General features: G+C 40.2%; 1 protein-coding gene across 1 annotated transcript in view; it reads right to left on the minus strand.

Annotated features, from left to right (window-relative positions):
- Positions 1-1,239: 1,239 nt before the first annotated feature.
- LOC124275774 (interferon-induced protein 44-like) overlaps positions 1,240-27,562 on the minus strand; it is a 47,292-nt gene continuing 20,969 nt past the window's right edge. The window contains 10 exon segments of the mRNA XM_046711443.1: positions 1,240-2,049; positions 2,889-3,060; positions 3,864-4,007; positions 6,068-6,256; positions 10,351-10,406; positions 10,941-10,991; positions 11,114-11,603; positions 25,673-25,795; positions 25,797-25,820; positions 27,199-27,381. Of these exon segments, the coding sequence (XP_046567399.1) occupies positions 1,763-2,049; positions 2,889-3,060; positions 3,864-4,007; positions 6,068-6,256; positions 10,351-10,406; positions 10,941-10,991; positions 11,114-11,603; positions 25,673-25,795; positions 25,797-25,820; positions 27,199-27,381 (1,719 nt within the window). The 3' untranslated portion in view covers positions 1,240-1,762.

Raw genomic sequence — 27,562 nt, forward strand, 5'->3', positions numbered from 1 at the left:
TAGGTAAAATGCATCGATACTTCATCTCTAAAGCTGTGGGTCGGATGTGCACGGGTTGCGCTGGCGCCAAGCACTTTGGGGGTATAAATTTCCTCATTTCAGTATGTGCACTACAGGTTTTGGGACTAATTTAATAGGCGACAGCACTACAATTTAACCTTTCCTGACGTGACAGGACTTTCCGAATATATACGAATATGGGTAAGTCATTAGCATGCATGACGCAGGAATGATGTCGTGTGGCAACATCGATGCTGACCGGAACATTAACCACGCGGTTATTAGCCGAGGAAGGACGTTAATTGCCATCGGTGAAGTGCAGGATCGTCCAAGACCTGGAAGACCGAGGAGACCAATGATTGTGATGACCAGGTCCTGCCAAGACACAATCCCTGATTGAAAGTAAAGTGTTACTTGCTACATTTGATAGTTCAAAGTTCTCCTACGATGTGAACGGCTTGCTAATTTTACGGTCACATACCACTTTCAAAGCGACTCATTAGCAATAACATTAGAAGGTTATTCCGCAAATTTCGAAATATCTTCAAAATGTTAAAATGTGTTATGTCTTTTAACTCCGCATGTAACAAGTGAGTGAGTGAGTCAGTGAGTGAGTGAAGTTTTACGCGCTTTAAGCCATATTCCAGCAATATCACGGCGGGGAATACCAGAAATGGACTTCACACATTGTGGGGAATCGAACCCGGGTCTTCCGAGATTTCCTGAACAAGAGTAACTGGTGAATGATATTATGAGCAACGTTGATATGATACAAGGTGTCAGAGCTTGACCACCAGATCAAGGACAAGCATACAAGCTTCCTGGCGAATATATTCCACAGACTTACGTAGTTACCCACTGGTATGGTTTGTCTCCAATGGCCCGCTATATGTTCAGGGCACACAGGCGGCTCGGGTTGCACAGTCGCTTGACTAATTATTTTTACAGCATTACAATCTCTGAAACCTTTATTTTTCAAACCAATATGATCGAGCTCTTTTCAATAACAAAGGAATCCGAAACCTACTGGCAGTTTCTATACATTTGACTTGAACAGTAATGCAAGAAAAAACAATAATTACAAACTTTAAAACAAAAAGGCTTTACGTAATTTCATATGATTCTGTTTATTTTCAGATAGTAAGCTCCTTTGATGATATAACATATAGGCCATGTCAACAGAATCAACAGTTGTGATCTCAGCACCATCATCATCGTCAATCGACATCTAAGGATAACAAACCACACATCTATCACATCCAAATGAAAGGAATTTTCACATACACAAGTTGTCTCATTTCCTCAGTACAGGAAAGGCATGTCACGTTTATGGGTCTTTGTCTTCATAACTGACCGGAACAGAATGTTTCCCGGAAAAACATTGACACTGTTCCAAGTTTCGTTTCTCTGAATCTCAGATGCGATCTGTTACCCAGCTGTCCATTTAATCAAAAGTGGGAAGACATAGCGTGACTCCGATAAATATACAAATATATTGAACCGAATACTTAAAGCAGTAGCACTTTATATTGCTGGATTCAAGAAAGGAGAGGCAAGTTTTGATTATGTAGGCTACATCGAATGTGTTCTCATCATGATCAACCATAAATCTCATGTACTAGCTGTGTGGCAAAAAAACCGTGCTACTTCATTGAGATAAGCCAGGGGTGAAAAGGACAACGTATTTTTCATTTTTGCGATTTGAAAAACGGTACATTGGTCTGGTTGTTTATGACCAAATGGAGTAATGAATAACATATATTTATTCATCTTTATCCTCCTCATCCAGGAAGTTGTAGAGATAGTCATCAGCGAATCTTAGCATCTGACGGAGGCTGATCAGAGCAGGAACATCCACGTTATCCACCAGCTCCATTTCCTTCTCGTAGTTCTTCACGGGCAGAACGTGGGCACGGGGCAGACCAATGAGTTGGGACACTTGTTCCACCAGTTCGCTGACTGCAGGGCTGTAGAACAGGGTCCCTGGATCCTCTTCAACATGTGGACAGGCCTTATCCACCTTGGTCAAGATGACCACTTGTGGTATACCTGCATAGAATATAATTCAGAACAGAACTAATTTTGACTTCCCTGGTGAGTCATATTAAAATCAATATATCAAAGAAATTAATACAGGATTTGATTGAGCGAGGAAAAAGCCAACTAAGTTTTGCACGGTCTAAACGAAATGAATAAGAAAATATAAATAAATAAAATATAATGCGACCGAATACCTCACAGTGAAACAACGTGGCAGTCGCGTTAAGAAACGAATTCCACGAAAACAGGCTTGTGTTTTAGAACACTAGACATATATATATATATACATGTAACATGTTAGGCTACGGTTAGATTCAGGTGACAGCACTGTAACTTTCAGCTACATAAATGTCACATTTACATGATACTAATACAACTATTTACGCTGGGTCTTACAATTAAAGAGAGAGATCCTTCAAACAGGTCTTACAATTCACGTATAAAACTTCCCAGTTGCTCTCACATGACAGTAGTACCACTCGCAATGACACAGCGTGATATCTACATGTACATGTATAGTACTCCTGGCAAGAGTGGTAGTAGGTTTCTCAAGACAGTTTCAAATGAAATTCCAATTTCCACCGGCTGAAGTAGTTAAATTCTGTTTCTTGTTTGACGCCGCACTCAGCAATATTCCAGCTATGTGGCGGCGGTCAGTATATATTCCAGTGATCAACAGCATGAGCATCGATCTACGCAGTCGGGATACGATGATATGTGTCCACCAAGTCAGCGAGCCTGACCACACGGTCCCGTTAGTCACCTCTCACGACAAGCATTGGTTGGTTACTGAAGACCAATTCTAACTCTGGTCTCTTCATGGGTCAAAAATATTTGAGTTTGTTTACCTCTCTGGTTGGCTTTCTGTTGTATAGCTTTCATATTCTGCAGAATTTTGTCCGGGAACACGTCTACGGAACAGCCATCAATGACAAATGCCACACAGTGTATCATGTCTTGTGTTTTAGGGGTCTTCTTGTATCCAGGGGTGTCAGGCGAAATAGACAGAGCTGGGTTAAACTGGGAACACAAAACAGTGGGTTTGAAACAAACATAGTCTGCGTGCTCTTACATTACAGAGTGAGTGACTGAGTATGATTTTAAGCCGCTTTTAGCAATCTTCCGGTAATATCACACCCGAAATTCACACATTGAAACAAAATCCGAAATCAAACCAAGGTCTTCAGTGTTTCGAGCAGACGCTTTACCCATAAGGCCTTCCCAATATCACAGAGACATCATAGACTGTACATATTAAACTATGGACCGAACCACAGAATCAGAAGCACCTGCGTACAGTGCACGTGTTTTGTGAAATAGCTCAAGGCACAGTCACCGGGGGCCTTCTGTGAACCGAAATCATTCGTGACCCACTCGTGTTATACCGAATACCTATTACGGAAAGGGGCGAATGATGACGGATGATCCGACTTTACCACAGAAGTAAACATTTATTGATCAATGACAGTATTAATACACAAATAGGATCTGTTATATATGTTTTCGAAAGCATACTGTCGTGAATGGATCTGCGTGAAATACCAATACCTGAAGCGGACGATGTTCCAGACCTTCACTTATCAACATGGACGTCAGATGATACTAAACGTTATGTGGAAATATGTTGAATAAGGATTTTGGGCAGCATATAAATTGTGGATTAATTTAACTAAAACGAACTAAGTTACACATATTTGGATGAACATGGAATACCTATACCAACCGAGGCATTTGACCAGTCATTTCACTGATCATAATTTGCTTCTGTTTGGGTTTTGTATCGATGATGCGAGATCTATTATCTAAATAGCGTCATGAAGTACCATATATTTGTCAGGAAGGTGTCCATCCAATGTGGCTACCACATCAGCCGCGTCCATTCCTTGGGCTTCCTCTAGGCCCCTCGTGTCACACAGTCGGAACTTGAGTGGTTTACCCTCAGGGGATCTCACTTTATACTTCCGATACTAAGAGAAAATACATGTCAGAGTTTCCTGCCCTTGGTATCATTACACTATGTTCATGTGCATAACATAAACATGGATCTATCGAGATATGCTAATAAAACTTAATTAAAAACTTTATAATTGTTATACTCATACATGAGGAAAGAATACTTAAAACTTAATAAATCTAGCAAATGTGTTTACATTTAAATATGTATATCTAGCAAAGGGTTTGATAATCCCGCTTCTCATAGATCTATGAATCATCAATAAAATATGTCAACAACAATTTCAAGAGAACACTTGATTTACATTTATATATATATAGCATCTTCCAGGTTACTACGAGTACACGTAGTTGTCACCATTTCAGGTTTGTCGATCGAACGCACGTTTATTATGATGGTTCTGATTAACAAGTAGGACAACTGTCCAGCGATGTTGTAAAAGTTGAATAATGTACGGGAACAATTTTTTCTCCGTTACTTACGGAATTTTTTTGTTTAGGGATTAGAGCGATTTCGGAATATGCATAGACTTGTCTCCAGCAAAACTATACTGTAAGCCATTAAAAACGCAACTGGTATTTGTTGTCCTGAAACTTACAAAAGTTCTATTCAAGATTTTTCCTGCGATACAGAGGATGTAGGGATAACAGGCTGTTATTCTGGCCCATTTCGAGTTCGAGTCCCGGAGCATTCCTCTCACATGAACTTTGATACTTAAAACTAAACCTTTGACATTTCTCGTAAACACAACCACATTCATGAAACACGTTGTGCACATGCATTACCTGCACCCAGTCCCTGTTAAAGCACAAGGAATTGTGGAACTCAATCACTTTGAGAAAATGCCACACTTGACACGAGACGAAAGGAATCAGGTTATCGGTATGGTCAGCCAAGGTGCTTCAGATGTGATGATTGCCAGGCACTTTAATGTGCATCCATCCACTGTAAGTCGACTCAGACAACGTTTTCGTGCTAACGGAAGTGTTGCTGATCGTCCGCGACCTGGTGCACCACCTGTGATAACAGCTCGACAAAACCGCAATTTCCGAGTTTAACACTTGCGAAATCGGTTCCAAACAGCTGATGATTAGGCAGGGAGGACAACTGGGACAAGTCAACGTCATTTCAGCGCCCAAAAGGTGCAAGGACGCCTTGCTGCCTTCAACATCCGGTGTCGTCACCCGTACCGCGGTCCAACCTTATTGCATCGCCACAGACTTGCCAGACAGCGATGGGCAGCAAATGGGGCCAATCTTGGCAACAGGACATGCCCAGATGTCATTTTTTCAGATGAATACAGGTTTAACTTATCCTTTGCAGATGGACGTCAACAGATTTATCGACGTAAAGGAGAAATACTTGCGCCAAACTGTGTCCTTGAACATGATCGTTTTGGAGGGGGTGGTATCATGATCAGACCACAGACCATCAGAGGCTGCAGACCATCCAACAGCTGTTCCTGAGAAATGAGTGTCTTTCAATGCCCCAAAGACTGCGAGCATGTCTTACAGCGCACGGTGGACACATAGGATATTGACTGCAAGTGACCCCTCCTTTGTGTGATGTCGTTGTTGCGTCACTGATGTTGTTGTTGACTGGACATTTTCAGATGAAATTATTCACAGATGTTCACTTAAAACATTTCTGCCAGTTAGGTTTATATATGTTGAAATTAGTGTGAGTAAAGAAAGTATGAATGTCAAATTGCATTTTTAATGGCTTTCAGCATATAATCGCTCCATCATTAACGCCTTAAAAAGGCTTGACTTTCTTAGTTACCTCCCTTGCCTCGTGAAGATGCGTGGGATATGGTGTTAGATCAAGAATGTGTTCGTAGTGCTTGGACATTCGTAGGCCTATGTTATACTATTGAATTACGACAGATCGGAACGTTACGAATTCTTTGTGGATCGGGACCCTGATATAAGCTGAATTATAGTAGGTCACCAGGACAAGGAAGTCTACGGAAACTTTTCTTTTTGTGTTTTCTTTCTCCTGTAGTACTGTAAGAATATTCTTTTCATGAACAAGACGGAAACTTTCACACACAAATATCACAAAACGACTCACATGCGTCGTAAGACTGTGTTCGGCACTTCCACTGCAGGCTTGACTAGTCACGTGACCTCTGAAGATTGAGTTCATGGTGTTGAAGTAGCTGGACTTACCGGCTCCTACCGCCCCCACCAGTAGAATATTGACTCGTCCCACCTTCACCCCATCGATGGGGGAATATGTTTCGATCTCAGATTTCAGTACTTGAAGCACAGACATTGATGTCAGTAGCTGCAAGATGAGTAATAGCTTATTAAAAATGACACGCATGCCAGAACAAAATTAATATCACTATGCGTATGATAAAATGGGGGGTAAAGTGTAACAAGCGTATAATTGTAGAATCCGTGATGAATGAGTGAGTATGATATCACGGCGGGGGACACCAGAAATGGGCTTCACACATTGTACTCATGTGGGGAATTGAACCCGGGTCTTCAGCGTGAGGAGCGGACGCGTTAATCCCAAGGCTACCCCACTGTTCCCTGGGTATAGGTCCGTAAGCAGGTCACGGCACTTCGCGAGACCTTAGTACTCCCGGTATATAGGTAGACGGTTATTGTTCATAGAGATAAAATTTGTCCAATATTTAATACATTTAGTGATGTGATAAACATACAGTCGTTGTCTTGCAGATTCCCCTAGAACAGCCTCGTTGTTTGCATTAACTGGCAGGATAAGTGAGTGAGTTTAGTTTTACGCCACACTCAGCAATATTCCAGCTATAGGGCGGCGGTCTGTAAATAATCGAGTCTGTACAAGACAATCTAGTGATCAACAGCATGAGCATCGAACTGCGCAATCGGGAACCGAAGACATGTGTCAACCAAGTCAGCGAGCCTGACCACCCGATCCCGTTAGTCGCCTCTTTCGACAATCAAGGGCTACTGAAGGAACATTCTAACCCGGACCTTTACGTGGGCTGGCAGGATAAGTATCCGTTTGTAATATTTAGTCCGTACCTTCTCGATTGTTTCACTGTATTGGAAACCCTTCACTTCAGAGCCATATGTTAATATTTGTAAAACCAAGGAATCAAACATCCTAAATGCAGTATTTATTGGCAGACCTCCAGATAGATAATGTATGTTATAGAGGTTGGGCATACTTTCTCAGGTTGTTGTGAAAAGTGCTTACGTTGCTTTTGTCCATACCAATTTAGGAGTGAAAGATACACTATTCAAAAAAAGAAACGCATAGGCGTTTTCAGCAGTTCATTTCAAAATATTTTGATAGCAATCGTCATTAAAACGATTTGTATGTTTGAATCCCGTTAATCACGTCGTGGTTGTTGTGTATTGAGCGCAAGCGCAACCCAGAATGTGTTTCTAAACGTTAGTCATAAAAAATGAAAACGATACATGAAAAGTGCACGTCGGAAACGTTGTGCACGTAATGCGATGGACACATGAGTGGAGACATCGACTAAAAACGGCCAAACCAAATTCATCATTTCATTACGAAATTCACGTAAACAAGGAGAAAATATGCTTAGATTGAATGCTACAAACCGAAATATCGCCATTGGACGTTTGGAAGCAGGGGAGTCCTAGTCTGCCGTTGCAAGACACTTCAACGTCCGCCACAGCACCATATCTCGATTATGACATTGGTATACCCGCTTCAATTCGACGCAAGATCCTCCCAGACCAAGTGGAAGACCAAGAGTGACCATTCCTGCTCAGGGCGGAGTGTTTCACCTACGTCACCGACTTGCTACAGCAACGGACACTGCAGTACAGGTGCCTGGTCTTCGAAGAATTTCCGACAACACCCTCAGAAATCGTCTGAGAGAATTGGGAATTCGAGCATATCTACAAAAGCTGACACGACTACATCGACAACGATGTGTCAAATGGTGCAACACGGTACAGGTATGGGGCCCGGCGAACGCATGGAACGATTTTGTTTCAGCTATGAATCGCGTTTCCTCCTGCAACGACGGGATGGAGACGATGAGTTTATCGACGTCGATACGGAATGTTTAGCGCCGAACTGCTCCCAACAGAGGTGAGGTGAAATTGGGTTTAACGTCGTGCTTGAGAATATTTCGCTCATATGACGACGTGCATGTGTGTATGTGTATGTGCGGCTGCTTGTACTAGCCCAGATTTAAGCTGGTTTTATAGTGCTAGCCCACTGACATACCATGCTGCAGTGAAGAATGAATACCCCACTCAGACACATTATACTGACTCTGAGCCGACCAGTCCTTGTTGTACCCATTAATGCCGAGCGCCACGCACCACATGTTAACGTCTTTTGGTATGACGCGGTCGGGGATCGAACCCGCGATCTTCCGCTCTCCGGGCGGACGCTCTAACCACTACACCACGGAGGCGGTCCGCTCCCAACAGATGACAGATTTGGTGGGGAAAGCGTCATGGCGTGGGGCGACATGTCCTACAGGGGTAGATCAGATCTACTGGTGGTTCAAGGCACTCTCAAATGGCTACATCAACCAAATCCTGCGACCTCACCTCCTCCCACTTTTTAACGGCCAGAGGGAACTGTTTCAACACGACAACGCTTGATCCCACACAGCTCGTGTAACAGGTGCCTATCTCGCCAATGTGTCCTTCGCTGGCCTTCAAAATCACCTAATCTGAACCCGACCGATCACCTGTGGGACGAGCTTGATCGACGCGTCCGTAAACCTCAGACATCTACAGAACTTGCCAACGCATTGCAGTAGGAATGACGAACAATTCCCCAAGCAAAATACGACGACTTGTGAAATCCCTCCCAAGGCGGTGTCGAGCAGTGACGGCTACAAGGGGTGGTGTCACCAGATACTGACCTGGACGCCCCCTTGTGTCCTACCTTGCAGTGAGTAAACTGAATTAATGCTGACAATGACAACACTACATACATTCATCTGTGTTTCGAATTCCCTTCATCCATGTTCAAGCTTAATCTACGTACGTACATTTAAGTACGACACTTAAATACTGGGACAGTTCATGAGATATATATTAATAAAATCAGTAAGCGATTTCATATAAGCTTGAAAATATTTCGCTATATATGCCTACATGCTGCAATCTGACCCGAAATTAAACATTGCCGAATACAACGGCAAATCATGAAGTACTTGTAACATTCACTGTTTTCTATGTTGTCCAATTACGCACCTCGGCATAAGTTTCGCTATTTGTCAGTAGTGTGTGCCGTTAAAGTTGTTCTGTATTTTCATTGGCTGACAAGATGTCATTCTAAGGTTTTGACAGAGCACCATAACTATTTACATAAGCTAAACCTAGGGAAATATACATTGCCCTGACTAGTATTTTATAATTCACCAGTTTTCGGGGAATAACTTATCTGCGTCGCTTATATTATCTCTTCTCGACAAGGTTGGGATCTTGTTTGGAAACTTGATACGTTATTAATGAGAATTATGGATCCTATTTTTTTTTCGACAAAATAATTCCAGTGTAATCTTTGTATTATTCTTTTTTTTCTTTGTTTGTTTTTGATAATTTCTTTATTTTTTCCCGTCAAAAGCATGATTATATTTTAAGCCCAGACACCCACATTTGACACAAAGGGAACTGCAATCACATTTCAAAAACATATTTTCTTAGAAACTTGTCATTCATTTATAGGGGTGGGTGTGCTGGTTGGAATGTGTCACATTTTGCTGACAAATGATATTCCTGATAAAGTATATGGTCTACTTTTTAAAATTATTTTGACATCAAGCGGTGGCTTCGTTTTGCTTGATTCTTCTTCATCTTCACTGGAACATTTTCTTGCAAGATGTATAATCGGATCGTATTGATACGGTCTAACATCCATTTCAGAAATGACATCAGAAACCGTCCACTATTATTGCTTCAGAATCCATAGACAATGTTAAGTTGTGAGGTAAAATCAAAGAGAGAGCCATTGTGAACTGTGAACTTCTAGTTCAAATTTAATCACGGAAGGTGACGTATAGAATGCCTTTACCTCTATGAAAAGTTGTGTTAATGTTAGTATTCTCCTTTAATACACGTTCTTACTTTTGGCCTGTGCGTTTCTATTTTGAAAAGTGTATTTTAAGTCACCAAAATAGGCATAAAGTACCCTTACCAATATATGAATGGGAGTTAGATAATTTGTGAGGTTGTGGACAGTCAGAATATGCAGGCTGGAGACACAAACATAGAACCATTTGATTATAAGCCTGTCTTGTCGAATTTGTCTGATCGAAAACTATTCTGCAATAGCTTCCTCAAAAGGAGCTTATCGTGTAATGTCAATAATTGAGTTGACAATATAAATATGTTCCGACGTGGAAAACTGCAGTCTACCTTTGATTTAGATTCTGTGAGTTGTCTCCATGGATCGTCGTTGAGAATGCTTCCATCTGTAAAAGTTATGGTGCATGTTTCAATAATCGTATAAATAAAAACAACAACATATCGATTACAATAAACGTGTTTGTTGTTTCACCCCCGCAATCTTCCAGGTATATGCTGGCAGGAAGGACCTACTCAAGTCTGGACCACGAACTTCAGTTACTGATATTGTGGGTAATGATCAACAACGCTAGGGTCGAAACACACACAAACAGCCAATTCACAAATCTGACCGCGTGGTCACTCGTATTCATAAAGTTATGTTATGACAATAGCTCTGTTGTTTAACGCTGCACTCAGCCATTTTTAAGCTATGTGAGGGCGGTCTGCAACATAATCGAGTCTGAACCAGACAATCCGCTGATGAACATCATGAACATCGACCTACGCAACTGAGATACAATGACATGCAGCAATCAAGTCTGCGAAGCTGACCACCCGATACAGTTAGCAGCATCTTACGACAATCACAGGTTGCTGAAGACAATGTATCCCGGATCTTCACTGGTCGACAATAACTCCTGATTGTCTCACCAACCCACCTTTCACACTGTAGACTTCCACATCGTAGCAGTTGAGGTTGGAACAGGCCAGTTATGCGTCATTGTCTCCCGCCATGGCGTAGCTTGTACCAGGAGCCAAAGAACCATTCAGTGGGAAGGATGCACCGCTCAAGCCACAGTCCCGTTGAAACTGTAAATGTCATGACCACTACCGAACATAGGGCCATAGGTCGCGTGTCCGTAAATTGCCTCGTTGCCGTTTGTTGCTGGGTATTGTTTAGGGTTGCTGGAACCTTGGAAGTACAAACGGAACAGGAATGCTGTCTGGTCGACCTTGTAGGCACCAGCAGAGTCCCAGCTGACCGAGGTGTAGCCACCAAACACGCAGTCCGACGTGTTATAGAAGACTGTGACTGTAGGCCCCTTGCTGTCACACTCCACGTGGAAGGCGGTGCTGGAACAACCATCACGGGTGGCCTTGTACAGAAGTTCAAAGTCTTTCCTTGCGTTTAACCATCTGTTCAGTTGTTTCTGATCCTTCTTCGTCAAAGTTCGTTCCATGATCTGATGTTGTAAAACACTAATTAACCACGCGTTATTGTATTCTGTGCTCGAAATAAGCGCCTGTCCGTAGGTCCGTGGCAAAGGGATCTCGTCTCGGGACAGTGCTTTCAAAGGGATGGGGGTACGGGAATATGAAGTCTACAATAAATTTACATGTCTATTTGAATGTCACAAATAAGGACCTGCAGCAAAACTCTGAAAGCCTGATCCCTTAAATAGCAAACAATAGTTTATGTATATGTTATCATCCAAGACATTGGTACACGTTGTTGGTTTTAAGGAGATTAAATGCCTAGAAATATCGAAATATTCTTTCTTTTGTTGTGTACTGAAAGTCAAGCCCGTCCATCATTTAATTTTACATTATTACGAGGGTCGGTTAAAAGGTAGTCGGTCTCACCTAGAAAATGATACAAATGCAGCTGTTTTTAAGTTTTATTTTCTACATATTTTCTGTCAACCTCAAGCAAATTAGTTTTGCTATGTTCCAGCCCCACGATGCCCATTTTGTTTGGCTATTTATCTTGATACCCCCCACAAACACAAAATCTGCAATAAATGCATCACAAACTTCAGGACACAAAATATGTAAGAAACATTTAGTGTGTTTGAGATAGGCAGGGGTCCTGTAGAATCAAACGTAGATATTAAAGTGCATAAAAATGCAATTTGAAACTGCAATCGCTTGTTCAAGTGACTCCCCCATGATGTTTACTGAAAGAGCCTGTTATGGAGACACTACCCAACCCCTTTCAGATGACGTCATCATAAGGACATAATCTATTCTAATGTTTTCACTTATTCATACAAGGGTTCAAACTAAAAACTGAATGGTCACACAAGTGTCAACACTCAATATATTGTAAACAGTACCAGCTTAAATATCTGGACACATTGTTTATTAAAATGGCTGGGGTCAAGCAATCCAAATCTTTGACTGTTGATTATGACGGAAAGTCCAATACAATACTGAACATATTTTATACGATATTATCTGAGGACATACCGTTATCCAAGAGGCCCCAAATGACAGATCGTTTTTCATTTCTGCAATATTTTCAGAAATATTATACCCCAATGTGTTGTGATGACTAGCATATAACTCGTTAACCACATTACCCACATATGTGAAATGTTGGACATGGCTTTGCTCATGATTCCTTCTAAATAAAATGGAACCTTTTCAAACAGTGGACATCGAGAACATAGTTAGGCCGACTACTTTCTGACCGACCCTCGTAAACAGAAAAGCACAGCCAAGAAAAGATTTTACCTCTGATATCTGACATGCTTGTTTGTCAGATATCATTGCATTGGAAAAAATTCAACATGACCTAAATAACATTTAAAATGAGTACATCACCTGAACTCAAATGTGATATTTGCTTTGCCACTTAAACAACTCGCCATGTCGCCGTGGGATAATCCTATACGTCAGCATGATTCGCATTTTATTTTTTTTAAAGAGGACGATTTCGAATGCATTCTGCTCCCTTCTTGCGTCTACCCGAGATAGTTTACTGACACCTCGACAAAGAAACAACAACAAAAAATAGGCGATGGGGCGGCAATTCTTACTTTAGGTCAACGTGTGCAGTGTAAGCGGATCACTACTGACGACTCTTATCAGTGATGAAAAACTGTTCATGAACGGTCCCGTCTCGGGTTGATAACAGGGTTTGATATCGAAAGTAGAACTTTGAACACATTGTAGCATGGTTGGGCGCCCCAAGTACAAATCTTGGTAGATATCCAAATAACAGAAATGGTTTTACTGTTACAATAGTTCCACAGTCTTGTTCACTCACTCCGACACATCCACTAAATCTCACACTGACTACCTGTCTGACTGATCCTCTCGTACTTACCTCACTGTGCAGAGTTGTCGAGACTTTCCTGTCACGTGATTTCCAGGAAAGCGAAGCCTGAGGTAAAGGGGAGTAACTATAACATTTTGTAGGGCTTGTTTGACTTATTTCCGCCATAAACAGATTCTATTGATGTTATCCAAATATCTGAGGCATGCAATTTGAAAATAACATATAGAATTGCAGTTTGTCTAATGAACCACAGATTATAACACCTTAAAATTAATGACACTCCCATTCTTCAGATCAAGAAGATTTTTTCACTCACATTCTATTAAAAAACACATACATACAGACAGACAGACAGACAGACAGACAGACAGACAGACAGACAGACAGACACACACACACACACACACACACACATACATACATACATACATACATACATACATACATACATACATACATACATACATACATACATACATACATACGGACCGCCTCCGTGGTGTAGTGGTTAGAGCGTCCGCCCGGAGAGCGGAAGGTCGCGGGTTCGATCCCCGACCGCGTCATACTAAAAGACGTTAATATATGGTACTTGTTGGTCCCTGCCTGGCGCTCGGCATTAATGGGTACAACAAGGACTTGTCGGCTCGGAGTCAGTATAATGTGTCTGAGTGGGGTATTCATGCATCATTGCGGCATGGTGAGCTAGCACTATGAAACCAGCTTAAGTCTGGGCTAGTACAAGCAGCCGCACATACACATACACACGCATGCACGTCGTCATATGAGCGAAATATTCTCAAGCAGGACGTTAAACCCAATTTCACCTCACATACATACATACATACATACATACATAAACTCACGGGCGAAAGAAACGAAACGTCACCAAAATGATATTTTTTATCTTTTATCGTACACTAAGTGATTATTCATATCTGTAGTTCACACTTTCATCATTCAGAATGAATCTTTAAATCTATTAATTTTCCACATATGATTGTTAAATTTACAAAATCTGAGTTTGTTGTTTTGTGACATGTAAAAAGGCGAGGTGACGTTTCTTTCGCCCGTGAGTTTCATTTGTATAGCGCCATATCCAGCTCAGCAGCTCAAAGGCGCTTTGTTTTTCCTTCGATCAATAGATGTCAATCTCAATGGCACATCGTATTGTCAATCTCAACTGCCTGGGGAGCATACAACTCTTGCAGCCACTAGGCGCACCGAGTTAGTGTGGCATTCCCATCCTTATGAGGTACCCATTCACAGCTGGGTGGACTGGGACACATAGTCACAGTACCTTGTCCAAGTTTACTGCACATTGCTGTACCTGCAACTAGGTGTTTGCACGTATTCATGTGGCCACCATCTGATCATATACCAACGGATTCGTGGGTTCTTTTAAGTGCACAGGGTTGTGTACTGTACACTAGGGGTTGTGACAACACTGAAAGAATTAACACAAAGTTAACTCCAAGCTTTTTACAACCGGTCACAGGTGGGCTCGATCCCGTCACCTCGATGTGTACACAAACTAAACATTAAAACAATGATTACTTTCTGTGGCTGTTTCGTCGTAGATGATTGTAAAGATCATTTGAGCTGGATACATCTGGCTTTTTCTCGCTTTATTCTCTATGCCAGGCTATATTTCTCTACATCAGGATCTAGGAACACCTCCAGGTGAGCGTGTCAGAGCTGTCTTATCAGTCAATCAACTTGAAAGCTTCTAAGTTCTCCTTACTTACAAGTCAACGAACCACGCGTAAATTTTATACATTATTTCCTTTAGGAACACCATAACATCAATATTTGCTTTCTGCGAATGCTCGTAAAAATTGAAAATTTAATAGAAGAAGATTTGAAAACGATCTTACTCAAAATGGTAAGAAACACGTATCGACATGATGCTAATAACTTATAACTATCAAGTGATAAATCTGATCCAATAATAGCAACATCTCCGTGACATAAACGAAACATATAAGCTTTGTTTGTTTGTTTGTTTGTTGTTTAACGCCTCACTCAGCAATATGTGAAAGTCATGGCCAGGCAATCCAGTGGTTGACATCAAGAGCACTTATTAATTGTGATACGATGACATGTACCAAGTCTGCAAGCCTGACCCATCCATCCAGTTGGTCACCTTATTATAAATCTCCTGCATCTCCTCGGTTTAAGGCTATAATTGGCCAGGGACACTACGATACGTGTCACTGACTACGGATTAAGCCGATTTTAGAAATATTCCAGCAATATCACGTCGGGAGACACCAGACATGGGCTTCAAACATTGTATCCAAGTGGGTAATCGAACCCGGGTCTTTGTGATGACGAGCAAACGCTTAATCATTTGATTTTCCAACCACCTCGCTTAAACATTATATTATGCGAGGATTCTGTGTCACGGTAAGAACTACTTAATATACAAAAGTTTGAAAGATGAGAAGAAATGAACACAGGCGCAAATTTATAAATGCTTATTTACAAATGATATAAAAAATGAATTTTGAATAAATGGAAATAAGGACAATTCTTTTAGGAAGACGAAATCATCGCCCCATATCAGGAATTTAAAAACTAGATTACGTGAACAACAAAAATATAAAGTGGATTAAACTTGGAAGTATAGCATATCTTCTATCACAGTTCGCAGATGATACAGCACTTCCATTAGACGGATCAGAGAAATGCCTCTATGCAGTTTTGAGTACTTTAGAACTATTTGCCCGTTTTTCAGGTTTAAAAGTCAACGTAGATTAACTAAACTAATATGGATAGGCTCCAAAAAGATATCCCGATATAAGATATGTAAAGAATGGAATTTTGACTGGTCACAAACAGACTTCACGCTCTTGGGAATACATTTCGATATTGATATTGATAATATGGTTGAAATAAACTACAACGAAAAACTAGCTCAGATGGAAAGGCAAATAAACATTTGGTCAGCTCGTACCTTAACCCGGTACGGAAGAAATACTGTTCTTAAATCACTACTACTACCAAAGCTTAACCACCTATTCTCATCTCTACCAAATCCTAAAAAATGTGTCATTGAAAGACTTTAAAAAATGTGTTTTAATTTCATATGGAAAAACCAACCTGATAGTGAGTGTGTTTAGTTTTACGCCGCTTTTAGCAATATTCCAAATATATCAAGGCGGGGGACACCAGAAATGGGCTTTACATATTGTACCCATGTGGGGAATCGAACTCGGGTCTTCGGCGTGAGGAACGACCGCTTTAACCACTACGCTACCCCACCGCCCCACAAACCTGATAAGATTAAAAGAGATATAATGATGTTAAACCCAGAGCATGGGAGGATTAAAAACTCCAAATATTAGAAAAATTATATCTTCACAAAAACTAAAATAGATAAATAGAGTAAGCGGTCATGACCTGAAATGGACGTTTCTCATCACCAGTTTAAAATCAGGACTCAATATTTACTGACGGATAGTTACTATATACAAAATGAAATAATTCCCTCTTCAACTAACTCCTTTTGGAAAGACATACCTTTAGAATGGTCGAACTTTATATCCATGTGTAAAAGAGAAATTGTAAATGAAGAAGAGATACAATGCCAATCTTTATGGAATAACGACAATATCAGAATTGTTAGTCATCCCTTTCTGTATCTTGAGTGGTACAAAAAAGGTGTCGTTTTTTTAAATGATTTACTACATGAAGAAGGCAGACTGTTCACATATAAAGAATTTTCCTATACGTTTTCAATAAAAACCAATTTCTTAACGTATGAATCAGTTAAAAAGGCAATTATAACATATGCTCGAACACTGAATATAAAGCAATTTAAAAAGAAATTAAGCGAACCAATTTATCCCTTTAATGTCTCAAAAATTGACACCATAATTGGGAATAAAAAATTATATGCCTCCCTCTTGAACTCAAAATTTGTTCGGTTGCCAAGGTTTTCAAAATGGAAAAGAGTTCTAGAGAGTAATTTTACTGAAAATGACTGGAATCTTTTTAACATTATTGCAAATAAATGTTCGCAAAGCATAGACTTGAAATGGTTGCAATATAGAATTATCCACAATATCCCCCCTACATTATAACTACTTTATAAAATTGGATACACATCCTCACCAATATGGCCATTTTGTGAACAAGAAAGAGAAACTATCAATCATATGTTATGAGAATGTGAATTTGTTTTTAAATTATGGAAATAAATAGAATCATGGTTGAACTCAGTATAGTTACAAGTGGAACTTACAAATAAAATCGTTATATTGGGATTGAAAGGATTAAACAATAATCCGATTAATGAAATAATTTCAGTAGTCAAACATTATATCTACAGATGCAGCATAAATGGTTTCAAACCAAAGTTTAATATTTAAAAAATGAAATTGTCCGTCACCATGATATGTCAAGATATCAGCGGGAACTGAGCAATTATTTTTTTCAATATTGGTCAACATTACATCTATTACTTGGAAGATAATCCAGCCAATTATACTTTTTCAGCCAACTGTACATTTTCATACATGTATACATATACCATTGTATAATTATGAAGGTTATCTATACATGTTTGCCTGTACATGAAATATAGGAAATAAAAATAAATAAATAAATACATCATCAATCAGCTGCGAAACAAGCATGCCATACCATGCGCTGTTTAGAAATGTGTACATACCGCGCATTATTGAAACTATAAACCAGCGTTTTTCGGGTTTTATAGGAGTCAATCGTTGGCAATTTCGTGATATTATTGGTATCTCTGACACGGCTAAAGTGTACTGTTTTGGCTGCTAAAATTTATTGATTAGCACAGACCTTCGTAATGCTTAGGATCGAATCTCAGCCAAACTTGTAACCTTAAAATCGTAAACGGTGAACTCTTTCTAAACAATCACACTGTTTCATCCTATATCGCAAATCAAACTCGTGACCTTCAAGTGGTATCTGACCGAGAGAAGCGAGGTCAGATACCATAGGAAGGACACGAGTTTCGTATAATTCGTATGTAATGAGACCTCGTGTAGCTAGTATTCTCTATTTATTACCCACGTGGTCAACGTATGGGTAGTTGCATACTAATCTCGTACGTCACACGAGTGTCGTATCGCGTTGACCTGTGTCGTAACGACTTGACCTGAGATTCTAACGATTTGATTGGATAACCGATGACCTCTCAATTAGGTCACATTCTGACGTAACAATTTTTTCATTCATAACAAACACGTGAATTAATTCATTCTGCAACTTAAATGCATTGTGGGAATGTTAACATTGCGAACGTTGCCGTGTCGCTGTTTAATTGTGAGTCGAACTGAGACATTATATTCGTCGAAAAACATAAACGCAATGTTTCCACCAGTCATGTTAGCCGAATGAAGCAACTGGAAACCCAGAAACGAGGTGCTACGGAGTAGTTTACTGTAGGAGGCTGTACGAAGCGATGACAACTGACATGAATCGTGACGTCGGTTACCAAGGCAGTGACGTCATGCAAATATTGTACTACAGTAGAAACTCTTCCGCAACCTCTTTATGAAACCGGTGTCGGTTTGAAACCAAAAACATAACAAAAATACGCTATTTTGTCAATTTAATGCATGTAAGACGTGGGTAATAAATAAAATACCACACTCGGTCTCATTACATACGAATTATACGAAACTCGAAACACTCGTTTCGTATAATTCCTATGTAATGAGACCGAGTGTAGTATTCTCTATTTATTACCTACGAGGGCGAACATATCGGGGTTCATATTTTTCATACGATGCCCTTGGGCAAAATATCACATTGTCATGGTGACGTGACGTCATGAACAAGCTATGACGTTACGTTTCTTCTGTGACGTTGCGTTCTACATGCGGCGACGGCGGGTAGCCAGCCTGTGTTTGAAGTAGATTTGGTTTTATTTTCCTCAATTTGACGACGTCGGTAATAAACAGAATACTATATTCGTGCCCATATCATGCTATGTTTACGACACTCGTGCCTAAATATCGGCATATCCCTCGCTCTCGCTCGGGAAATACCAACATTTAGGCACTCGTGTCGTAAACATAGTATGACATGGGCACTCATATAATATCCTCTATGGCACCCATGAAGGGCCACCTCTTCGTGGTGGGTGCTGGGTAACGCTAAGCGCCGTTCAACCCCCCGTTGTGGACCCGGGGGGATATTTGGTCCACCAACCCGTTTGCCGTGGGTTGCGCCCCTGTGTCGGTGGAGGACGGGAGGCTGGTGGTTGAGGGCACTGGGAGCCTGGAACCGTGTTTCTTTTGCCCAACACACCACTTCACCCCTTACTTCACCTAGACGGGTGGTAGAACTGGCCCGGTTCTATCAATCGGCTGGTCACGTCAAGCCCTGTGCATGGTGGATATATATTTGCACATTTTCTCATTTTGAGGGTATTGGCTTTTTCGATTTCACGATTACAATTTAATTATATGTTAACTTGCCTAGAGTCCTATGCCAGAAGGCGGTGGCTCATGGGCCAATCTGGTGATATGGATCTCTGAATACTGAGTTTCTTGAGACTAATGTCATGGGCCGAACCAGCCTGGCATGTGATCTTTTAGAATTTTCAGCTATTTATGTCTGTATTTCTGGAGTATAACATCCCTGTAGCCCTGGTGTTGTTTCCACTGCAACATCGTCCTTGTTGACACTCGATGGCGGGTGGGGAGCAGGGTTGTCGAACAATATTATTATACCATGGCTCACAACACACACTCTGGTTCATCCAAAACAAATAAGCGGAGACATCTTTCGTCATCATCTGATGAAGATGTATCCCCTTTATTGCATGATTCCTGGCCAAGGTTCTTGGTTATTGCAACTGATGATGGAAGTCCATTAAATATCAATCCCTTTGCCGTATCCAAGGGCATCCAAGGTAAAGAATGTCACTCGCCTCCGAAATGGTTCAATCTTGGTTGAATGTGCAAAGCCTCAGCAATCTGTCAATCTATTGGGCTTACAGCAGTTTGTAAACAAACAGGTTGTTGTCTCAGCGCACAAGACTCTCAACACTTGCAGAGGTATTGTAAGAGACAGGTCCCGTTGTCTGTTGGATATGACCGAAGAGGAGATTGCGGCAGAGCTGAAGGACCAAGGCGTTACTATGGTGAAGCGTTTTACTAGAAAACAAGAATCAAACATAGTGAAAACAAACACATATCTTTTCACGTTTTGTATGACTACACTTCCCAAATCCATTAAAGCTGGATACTGTAACATTGGAGTGGATGTATATGTGCCAAATCCGCTGCGGTGTTACAAGTGCCAACAATTTGGCCATGGTGCAAGGTCTTGCACCGGTAAATCTGTATGCTCCCACTGCAGTGAAGATCATGAGAGTACTAACTGCAATAATACCATAAAATGCTCAAACTGCAGTGGTGACCACCTGGCATCATCAAAATCTTGCCCAAAGTTTGGATATGAGGCCAAAATTCTTAAAATCAAATGCACAAACAACATCTCATACTTTGAAGCGAAGAAAGTAGTTAATGCTCAATCCAAATCTTCTACCGGTCCAACATACTCAGCCGCGGTTACTTCCTCTGCTCCGACACCTGTTCCTAAAACTCACTCAGTTTCAACTGAATGTCAAACTGCTATATCTTGGTTGAATGCTGATCCAATAACCTTGGATGACAATGATAAAATATCAAACGATCATCGATGCACATCAGCCTCTCAGACTGAGAAACTCAACCAGACGATGTCCATTCGACTCAGGAAACGCAGAGTGTTGCCCACCTTTCAAATAAAGAAAAGAAAAAGTTAAGAAGAAAGAACAGGACTCTTCACCATTTGGAAGAGTCTCCTTCGTTGACACCTACTGTGACGGTTCAAAATTCATTTGAGCCACTTGCTATGGATTCATTGAGCCCTCCTGTGGTGGTTCAAAATTCGTTTGAACCACTTGACATGGAGATTGCTTCTTCACACACAACGTGTAGGAGTGATGGCTCCTTGCATTCTCGATCTCCAGTCAAACCACCATAAACATTATTTATGAACTTAATCCAATGGAATTGCAGGGGTCTTAGGAACAATTTTCAGGATCTACAATTATTATCGCAGGATTATAAACCATCTGTGTTTAGTTTACAGGAGACATACCTGAAAAATACAGACAAATTTGAATTTCGTCAGTACAATTCATTCCATTCGTTTTCACCTCCAGGTGATAAAGCCACCGGCGGCGCTTCTATTTTGGTGAGGCAGGGTGTGATTCATAGCCCTGTCCCCCTTAAAAGTCCTCTTCAGGCGGTTGCTGTCCGTCTTTCGTTACAAATAACCTTCACTCTTTGTTCATTGTACATTTCTCCATCTTCAGCTCTTCAGCAGTCTGATCTTCAGGATCTCTTCGACCAGCTTCCCAAGCCCTGTATTATCATGGGTGATCTTAACGGTCATAACCCTTTGTGGGGAAGTACTGATACTAACATTAAAGGGAAAATCCTCGAAGACTTCATTTCTAATAATGACCTGTGCATATTTAATGATGGATCAGCCACGTATTTACACCCTGGTACAGGAACATATTTTGCACTAGAACTATCACTCACAGACCCAAATATTTATAACGAATTCGAATGGTCAGTTCATGATGACCTGTGTGGAAGTGACTATTTCCCCACAATACTTTCAGCTGTAAATCCAACCGATGACCCTCCTGCAACAAGGCGGAATTTTAATGAGGCCAACTGGTCATTATATCAGACACTTTGTACTGACGAACTGAAATCTGACTTTTTTGTCAATGCTCTAGATCCTATTCAGTTGTTCTCGGATAAACTGAATCAAATAGCTGATGAAACTATTCCTAAGTCCTCTGCGACACCACACATTCGTAAACCATGGTTTACTGATGATTGTAAACAGGTCAGGAAGTGTAGGAAGAAGGCAGAGAAATACTTTCGCCGGCATCCTACAGTTCACAATTTAAATAATGTCAAAATAAATAGTGCCAAAGCTCGACGTGCCTTTAAACAGAATAAACGTCAGTCTTGGCGAAATTATGTTTCCAAGTTAAATTCACGCACACCAATTTCAAAGGTGTGGAACATGATTCAACGAATAAAGGGCAAAGGTTCCAAATCTACTGTCCACCATCTGAAGGATGGTGATAATTTATTAACTGATAAGTCTGACATTGCCAATACGCTTGGTGAAACTCTCGCCAAACATTCTTCTTCGTCAAATTACGTACCAGAATTTCAAAAATATCAGAAACAACAAGAGAAAAGGAGAATAAATTTTAACTCAGACAATGGCGAAGACTATAATGAATTATTTTCATTACATGAGCTCCACACTGCCCTTGAGCAAGCTCATGACACAGCAACAGGAGCTGATAATATACACTATCAGCTCTTGAAGCATTTACCGGAATCATGTTTGGAAACTCTTCTAAATATTTTTGGCACAATATGGACTTCAGGGAATTTCCCACCTTCGTGGCGTAATGCCATTGTAGTTCCTATACCAAAGCCTGGCCGGGATCATACTGATCCGTCTAATTACAGACCAATCTCTTTAACGAGTTGTGTCTGTAAAACCATGGAACGAATAGTAAATAATCGATTAACATGGTATCTTGAAACCAACAACCTAATAACAAATATTCAATGTGGTTTCAGGAAAAATCGTAGTACCATTGATCATTTGGTACGATTAGAATCCTATATAAAAAATGCTATAGTCAATAAACAACATGCAGTATCGATATTCTTTGATCTCGAGAAAGCGTACGATACCACCTGGAAGCATGGCATTTTAAAGGATTTACATGATTTTGGTTTAAGGGGTCGTTTACCTCTTTTTATATCACAGTTCTTAAAAGACAGGCAATTTCAAGTCCGAGTGGGTTCTACCCTGTCTGACCATTATAATCAGGATCAGGGTGTCCCACAAGGCAGTATTTTGTCTGTCACATTGTTTAGCATTAAGATCAACAGTTTATCCAAGGTTTTAAATGATTCCATCGATGGATCACTTTTCGTGGATGATTTTAATATTTCTTGTCGCGGTAAGAATATGCATACCATTGAACGACAACTACAGTTGTGTTTAAACAAAATAAATAAATGGTGTCTTGAAAACGGCTTTAAATTTTCTAAATCAAAAACTAATTGCATACATTTCTGCCGTAAATATAAACCACATAAAGACCCAGAACTGTTTTTAAATGGCACTCCCATCAAGGTTGTAAAAGAGGCCAAGTTCTTAGGTCTCATTTTCGACTCCCATTTAACTTTTCTTCCGCATATCAAATCTCTAAAAACTAAATGCCTGAAGGCACTCGATTTATTGAAAGTCGTGTCTAATTCAAGGTGGGGAGGGGATCAAGCTACGCTCCTACACCTTTACAGATCACTGGTCCGCTCGAAGCTTGATTATGGCTCCATCGTATATGGTGGAGCCTGCAAAAGCAACCTAAAACTACTGGATTCTGTCCATCACCAAGGCCTAAGACTTTGTCTTGGGTCTTTTTTAACCTCTCCTGTTGACGGTCTTTATGTCGAGGCAGACGAACCTTCTCTTAACCAACGTCGTATAAAATTATCATTACAATATATTACAAAATTATATTCAAACGAGTCTAATCCTGCATTTCACTGTGTCTTTAATCCTCTTTATGAGGATTTGTATAACAAAACGTCTTCTCTTGTTCCTCCTCTTGGGCTCAGAATTAAGCCATTTATTGCTGCTGCCGGCATTGAGCTGGAAAATATAGCTCCTTCCCATCTTCTTCCTTCTCCTCCTTGGCAATTGGTTAGGCCACAAGTCGACCTAACACTCACTAAATTTAAAAAATCAGAAACTAATGACTTACTATACAAACAAGAATATAATCAATTAAAAAGTACATATAATACATATAAATCCTTATTTACAGATGGGTCCAAGGATGGTGGCGCGGTTGCTTGTGCCACTGTCATTGGGTCCAAAACATTCTCTTCCAGATTACCCAATGACAGTTCAATTTTCACAGCAGAAGCAAACGCAATACTAACAGCTCTTAAATATATAAATAGACACCCTAAATATAAACAATATATCATATTTTCAGACTCTCTTTCTTGCCTTCAGGCTATTAAAAATATTTCTTGTAAACATCCACTTTTAATAGAAATTATAGAATTATATAATGATCTTGCAACTGGCCAATATGACATCGTCCTCTGTTGGTTACCCAGCCACGTTGGCATTTCTGGGAATATAATGGCCGATTTTGCTGCCAAGGCAGCACTCAACAAATCTGTGACACCACTTCTGATCCCATACTCTGATTATAAAGCCAGCATTAGAACATACATCCGCGATCTGATGCAAAAGAAGTGGGATGCCCAAGTAGGTATCAATAAATTACATGCAATCAAACCAACTATTGGTTACACCTACTTGGGTTGTCAGTCCAGATTTGAAGAGGTCATCATACGACGATGTCGTATTGGCCACACAAGATATACTCATGAGTACCTATTGAAAGGTGAGGATCCTCCGTTTTGTATCCCTTGTGATGAAAGAATCACAGTCAAGCATGTCTTGCTTGACTGTGTTGAATATTCCATCACAAGGGATAAGTATATTAATGTCAAAACATTGAAGGATCTCTTTTATAATGTAATTTATCATTTGATAGTTGAATTTTTAAAAGAATTAGATTTGTTAACTGATTTGTAAATAGATAAATATTTTATTATTGGTAATTTAAATTAGTCACTGAGATTGTTAGTGGCTGTACCCTCAAAGGGGGTTGACGTAGAAAATTATTGTCCTCCTGAAAGGGTACGTAAGTCCCAAAACTTTCAAAGTAAAATATAAATTATCACATTTTAAACGTAGTATTTTTGTTATTTTAACTGTTGGCTAAATTTTCCTACAATCGCCAGCAGCTGAAGGGATGGTGTAAATCCAGCTAGGATCCATGCAGGTAGCAAAAGTAATGTAAGTCCCCATGGCTCCTAGCATGGTGATCTACCTTCAGTTGGTGGCGATCTATAGCCAATTTTTATATTGTGTTGTCCCCTATAGTTAAAATGTTTTAGATTCAATTACTAGTTTTACATGTATATCTATGATACTCTAGTTGTTTTACTGTCCTTCGTCGGCAGATGTTTTATAATATACATATATTTTATTTCACTATCAAATGTTCTCGTCACGATATGGCTGAAATATTGCCGATGTGACGTTAAATACTAACTCACTCACTCACTCACTCACTAATATCCTCTATTTAATACATTAGGGTTTAATAATTAATGAACGTTTCATGGAACCGGGGTCCACATCTGCAGTCTGTGGTCCTGGCGACTGCCTTCATTGGAAGTACACGACATGCCTTGATATCACATAAAATATTACCGTGAACCTGTCCGGCAAATGACCGTCGATGATCGCCATCAGGTCCGACAGATCAAGATTGAGACCGTCTTCAAGTCCCCTTGTGTCACAAAGTCGAACTTTCAAGGGCTGTCGACTTGTCGGTCGATTTTATCTTGTACAAACGATACTGAAAATATTAAGGTTATTAAAAGATATATTGATATACTAATTTGTGAAAATATCAACTTTGTCGGTTCAGGTCTGAAGTAAAGTTGTTTGACAAGAATGTCCAAATTTTGTAATTTCTGTACACGTGTCCTTTCTCCTGGATCAAAACCATTGTTCATTTAGGACTGATACTAAAAGTACTGCCGGAAATAGAAAAAAACAACTGTTTTTAGGCGGTTACTCTGTATCCCTACAATTTACACAATTGCAAATAGCATATGTCGAAATAACCCACATCGGCCTAACAGGGCGTTCAGTGGAATGCGTAATAGGATATCCAGAAAAGCATGTTTACTCGTAAAATTGGGCAAAAATATACCAATAGCTGCTGAAAACAATAGATCAGACTATAGATGACAATTAGGTCGCTCAGCCAGGTATGACGACAGACCGTCGACTCACCTGGCATGAAATGCATGTGCTGCCTACGGGCACAAGGGGTCGTCTCAAAGATATTTTATGCTTTCTCATGTGTTTTGAATATGTCTCATCTATTGATTAACATCTTACGTGTCTTTCTTTCACATAGTTTATGTTGTGATCTGTAAAAGAGTATGATACCCATAGAAAAGCTTAAATCAGAATTCGTATTAAATGTCTCAATGTCTCAGTGGCATGACCACCCGATGATCAACAGGACAGGGTAGTATTTGTAAATAGTTATGACATGCCGTTTGCTTCCCTAGTCTATTTCCCCTAAAGGATTATCTTATCTCAGCTGATATCTCTGTCACCCAGCCCGACCCCAACCACCATCTGTGACACCCGTCCTGACACACCATTTGAGACGACCCCTTCTACCTATTTCCTTTTTATAGTGATGGTGAGACTCCATGGTAGCTACATCCTTACTAGTTTCAGTATTAAAGTTATTATTGTTTACGTCAGCTATCGTTTTTCACGAAGATAAGTTTACTTTTGAAATGGGAATTAAAAAAGGTGTCATTTACAATACAGTATCATCGCACACTAATTTGCATAAAGTCATGGTCTGATACAAATAAGTCGCTTTGGACCGCATTGCTCATTTCTGCACTAATCTCTCCTCAGAAAAGTCTTTTTTCTACGTTTCCTATCTCTCTACTACTGAGACTGTAGTTAGGCCGAACTTAGTTTAACAGATATTTCATACTTTCATATATTAACTGCATAAATTGTAGATAAATTTCTATTTCCGGCAGTACTTTTTTTTAGTTCTGACATGAAGCTGCATTATTTCATTCCCGTGAAATATCAACATAATTTTACCGTTTCAGCATTTCGTTACAAGAAACACCTAATAAACATAACAAATAAATAATTGAATTAGCAGTTAGATGGGATACGTATCAACCTACGGTAGTAGTTAGACTGTGTTCTGCACTTCCGCTGCAGGCGACGGAGGTTATCCGCCCTTGGAATATAGAGTTGATGGTGTTGAAGTAGCTGGATTTGCCCGATCCAACCGCCCCCAGCAACAAGATGTTCACATGATCCAGCTTCCCCGGGGGTGAGTACGTCTCCAGTTCAGACTTCAGTACCTGTGGACACACGGTAAGGCTCAATGGGTAGCAACAGTGGCAAATGAAATGATAGTTACACGCAACAGGTTGTTACTGAACATTAAAATCTCTGTAGAGTGACATGACAGACATACCTTCCAGCATTAGCTAATGGTTATTTGACCGATGTACAAAATACTCTTACGCTTCACGTGACTAA

The sequence above is a fragment of the Haliotis rubra genome, unplaced genomic scaffold (genome assembly GCF_003918875.1).
Source record: "Haliotis rubra isolate DU_JTF1 unplaced genomic scaffold, ASM391887v1 Scf202, whole genome shotgun sequence".
Lineage (NCBI taxonomy): Eukaryota > Metazoa > Mollusca > Gastropoda > Lepetellida > Haliotidae > Haliotis > Haliotis rubra.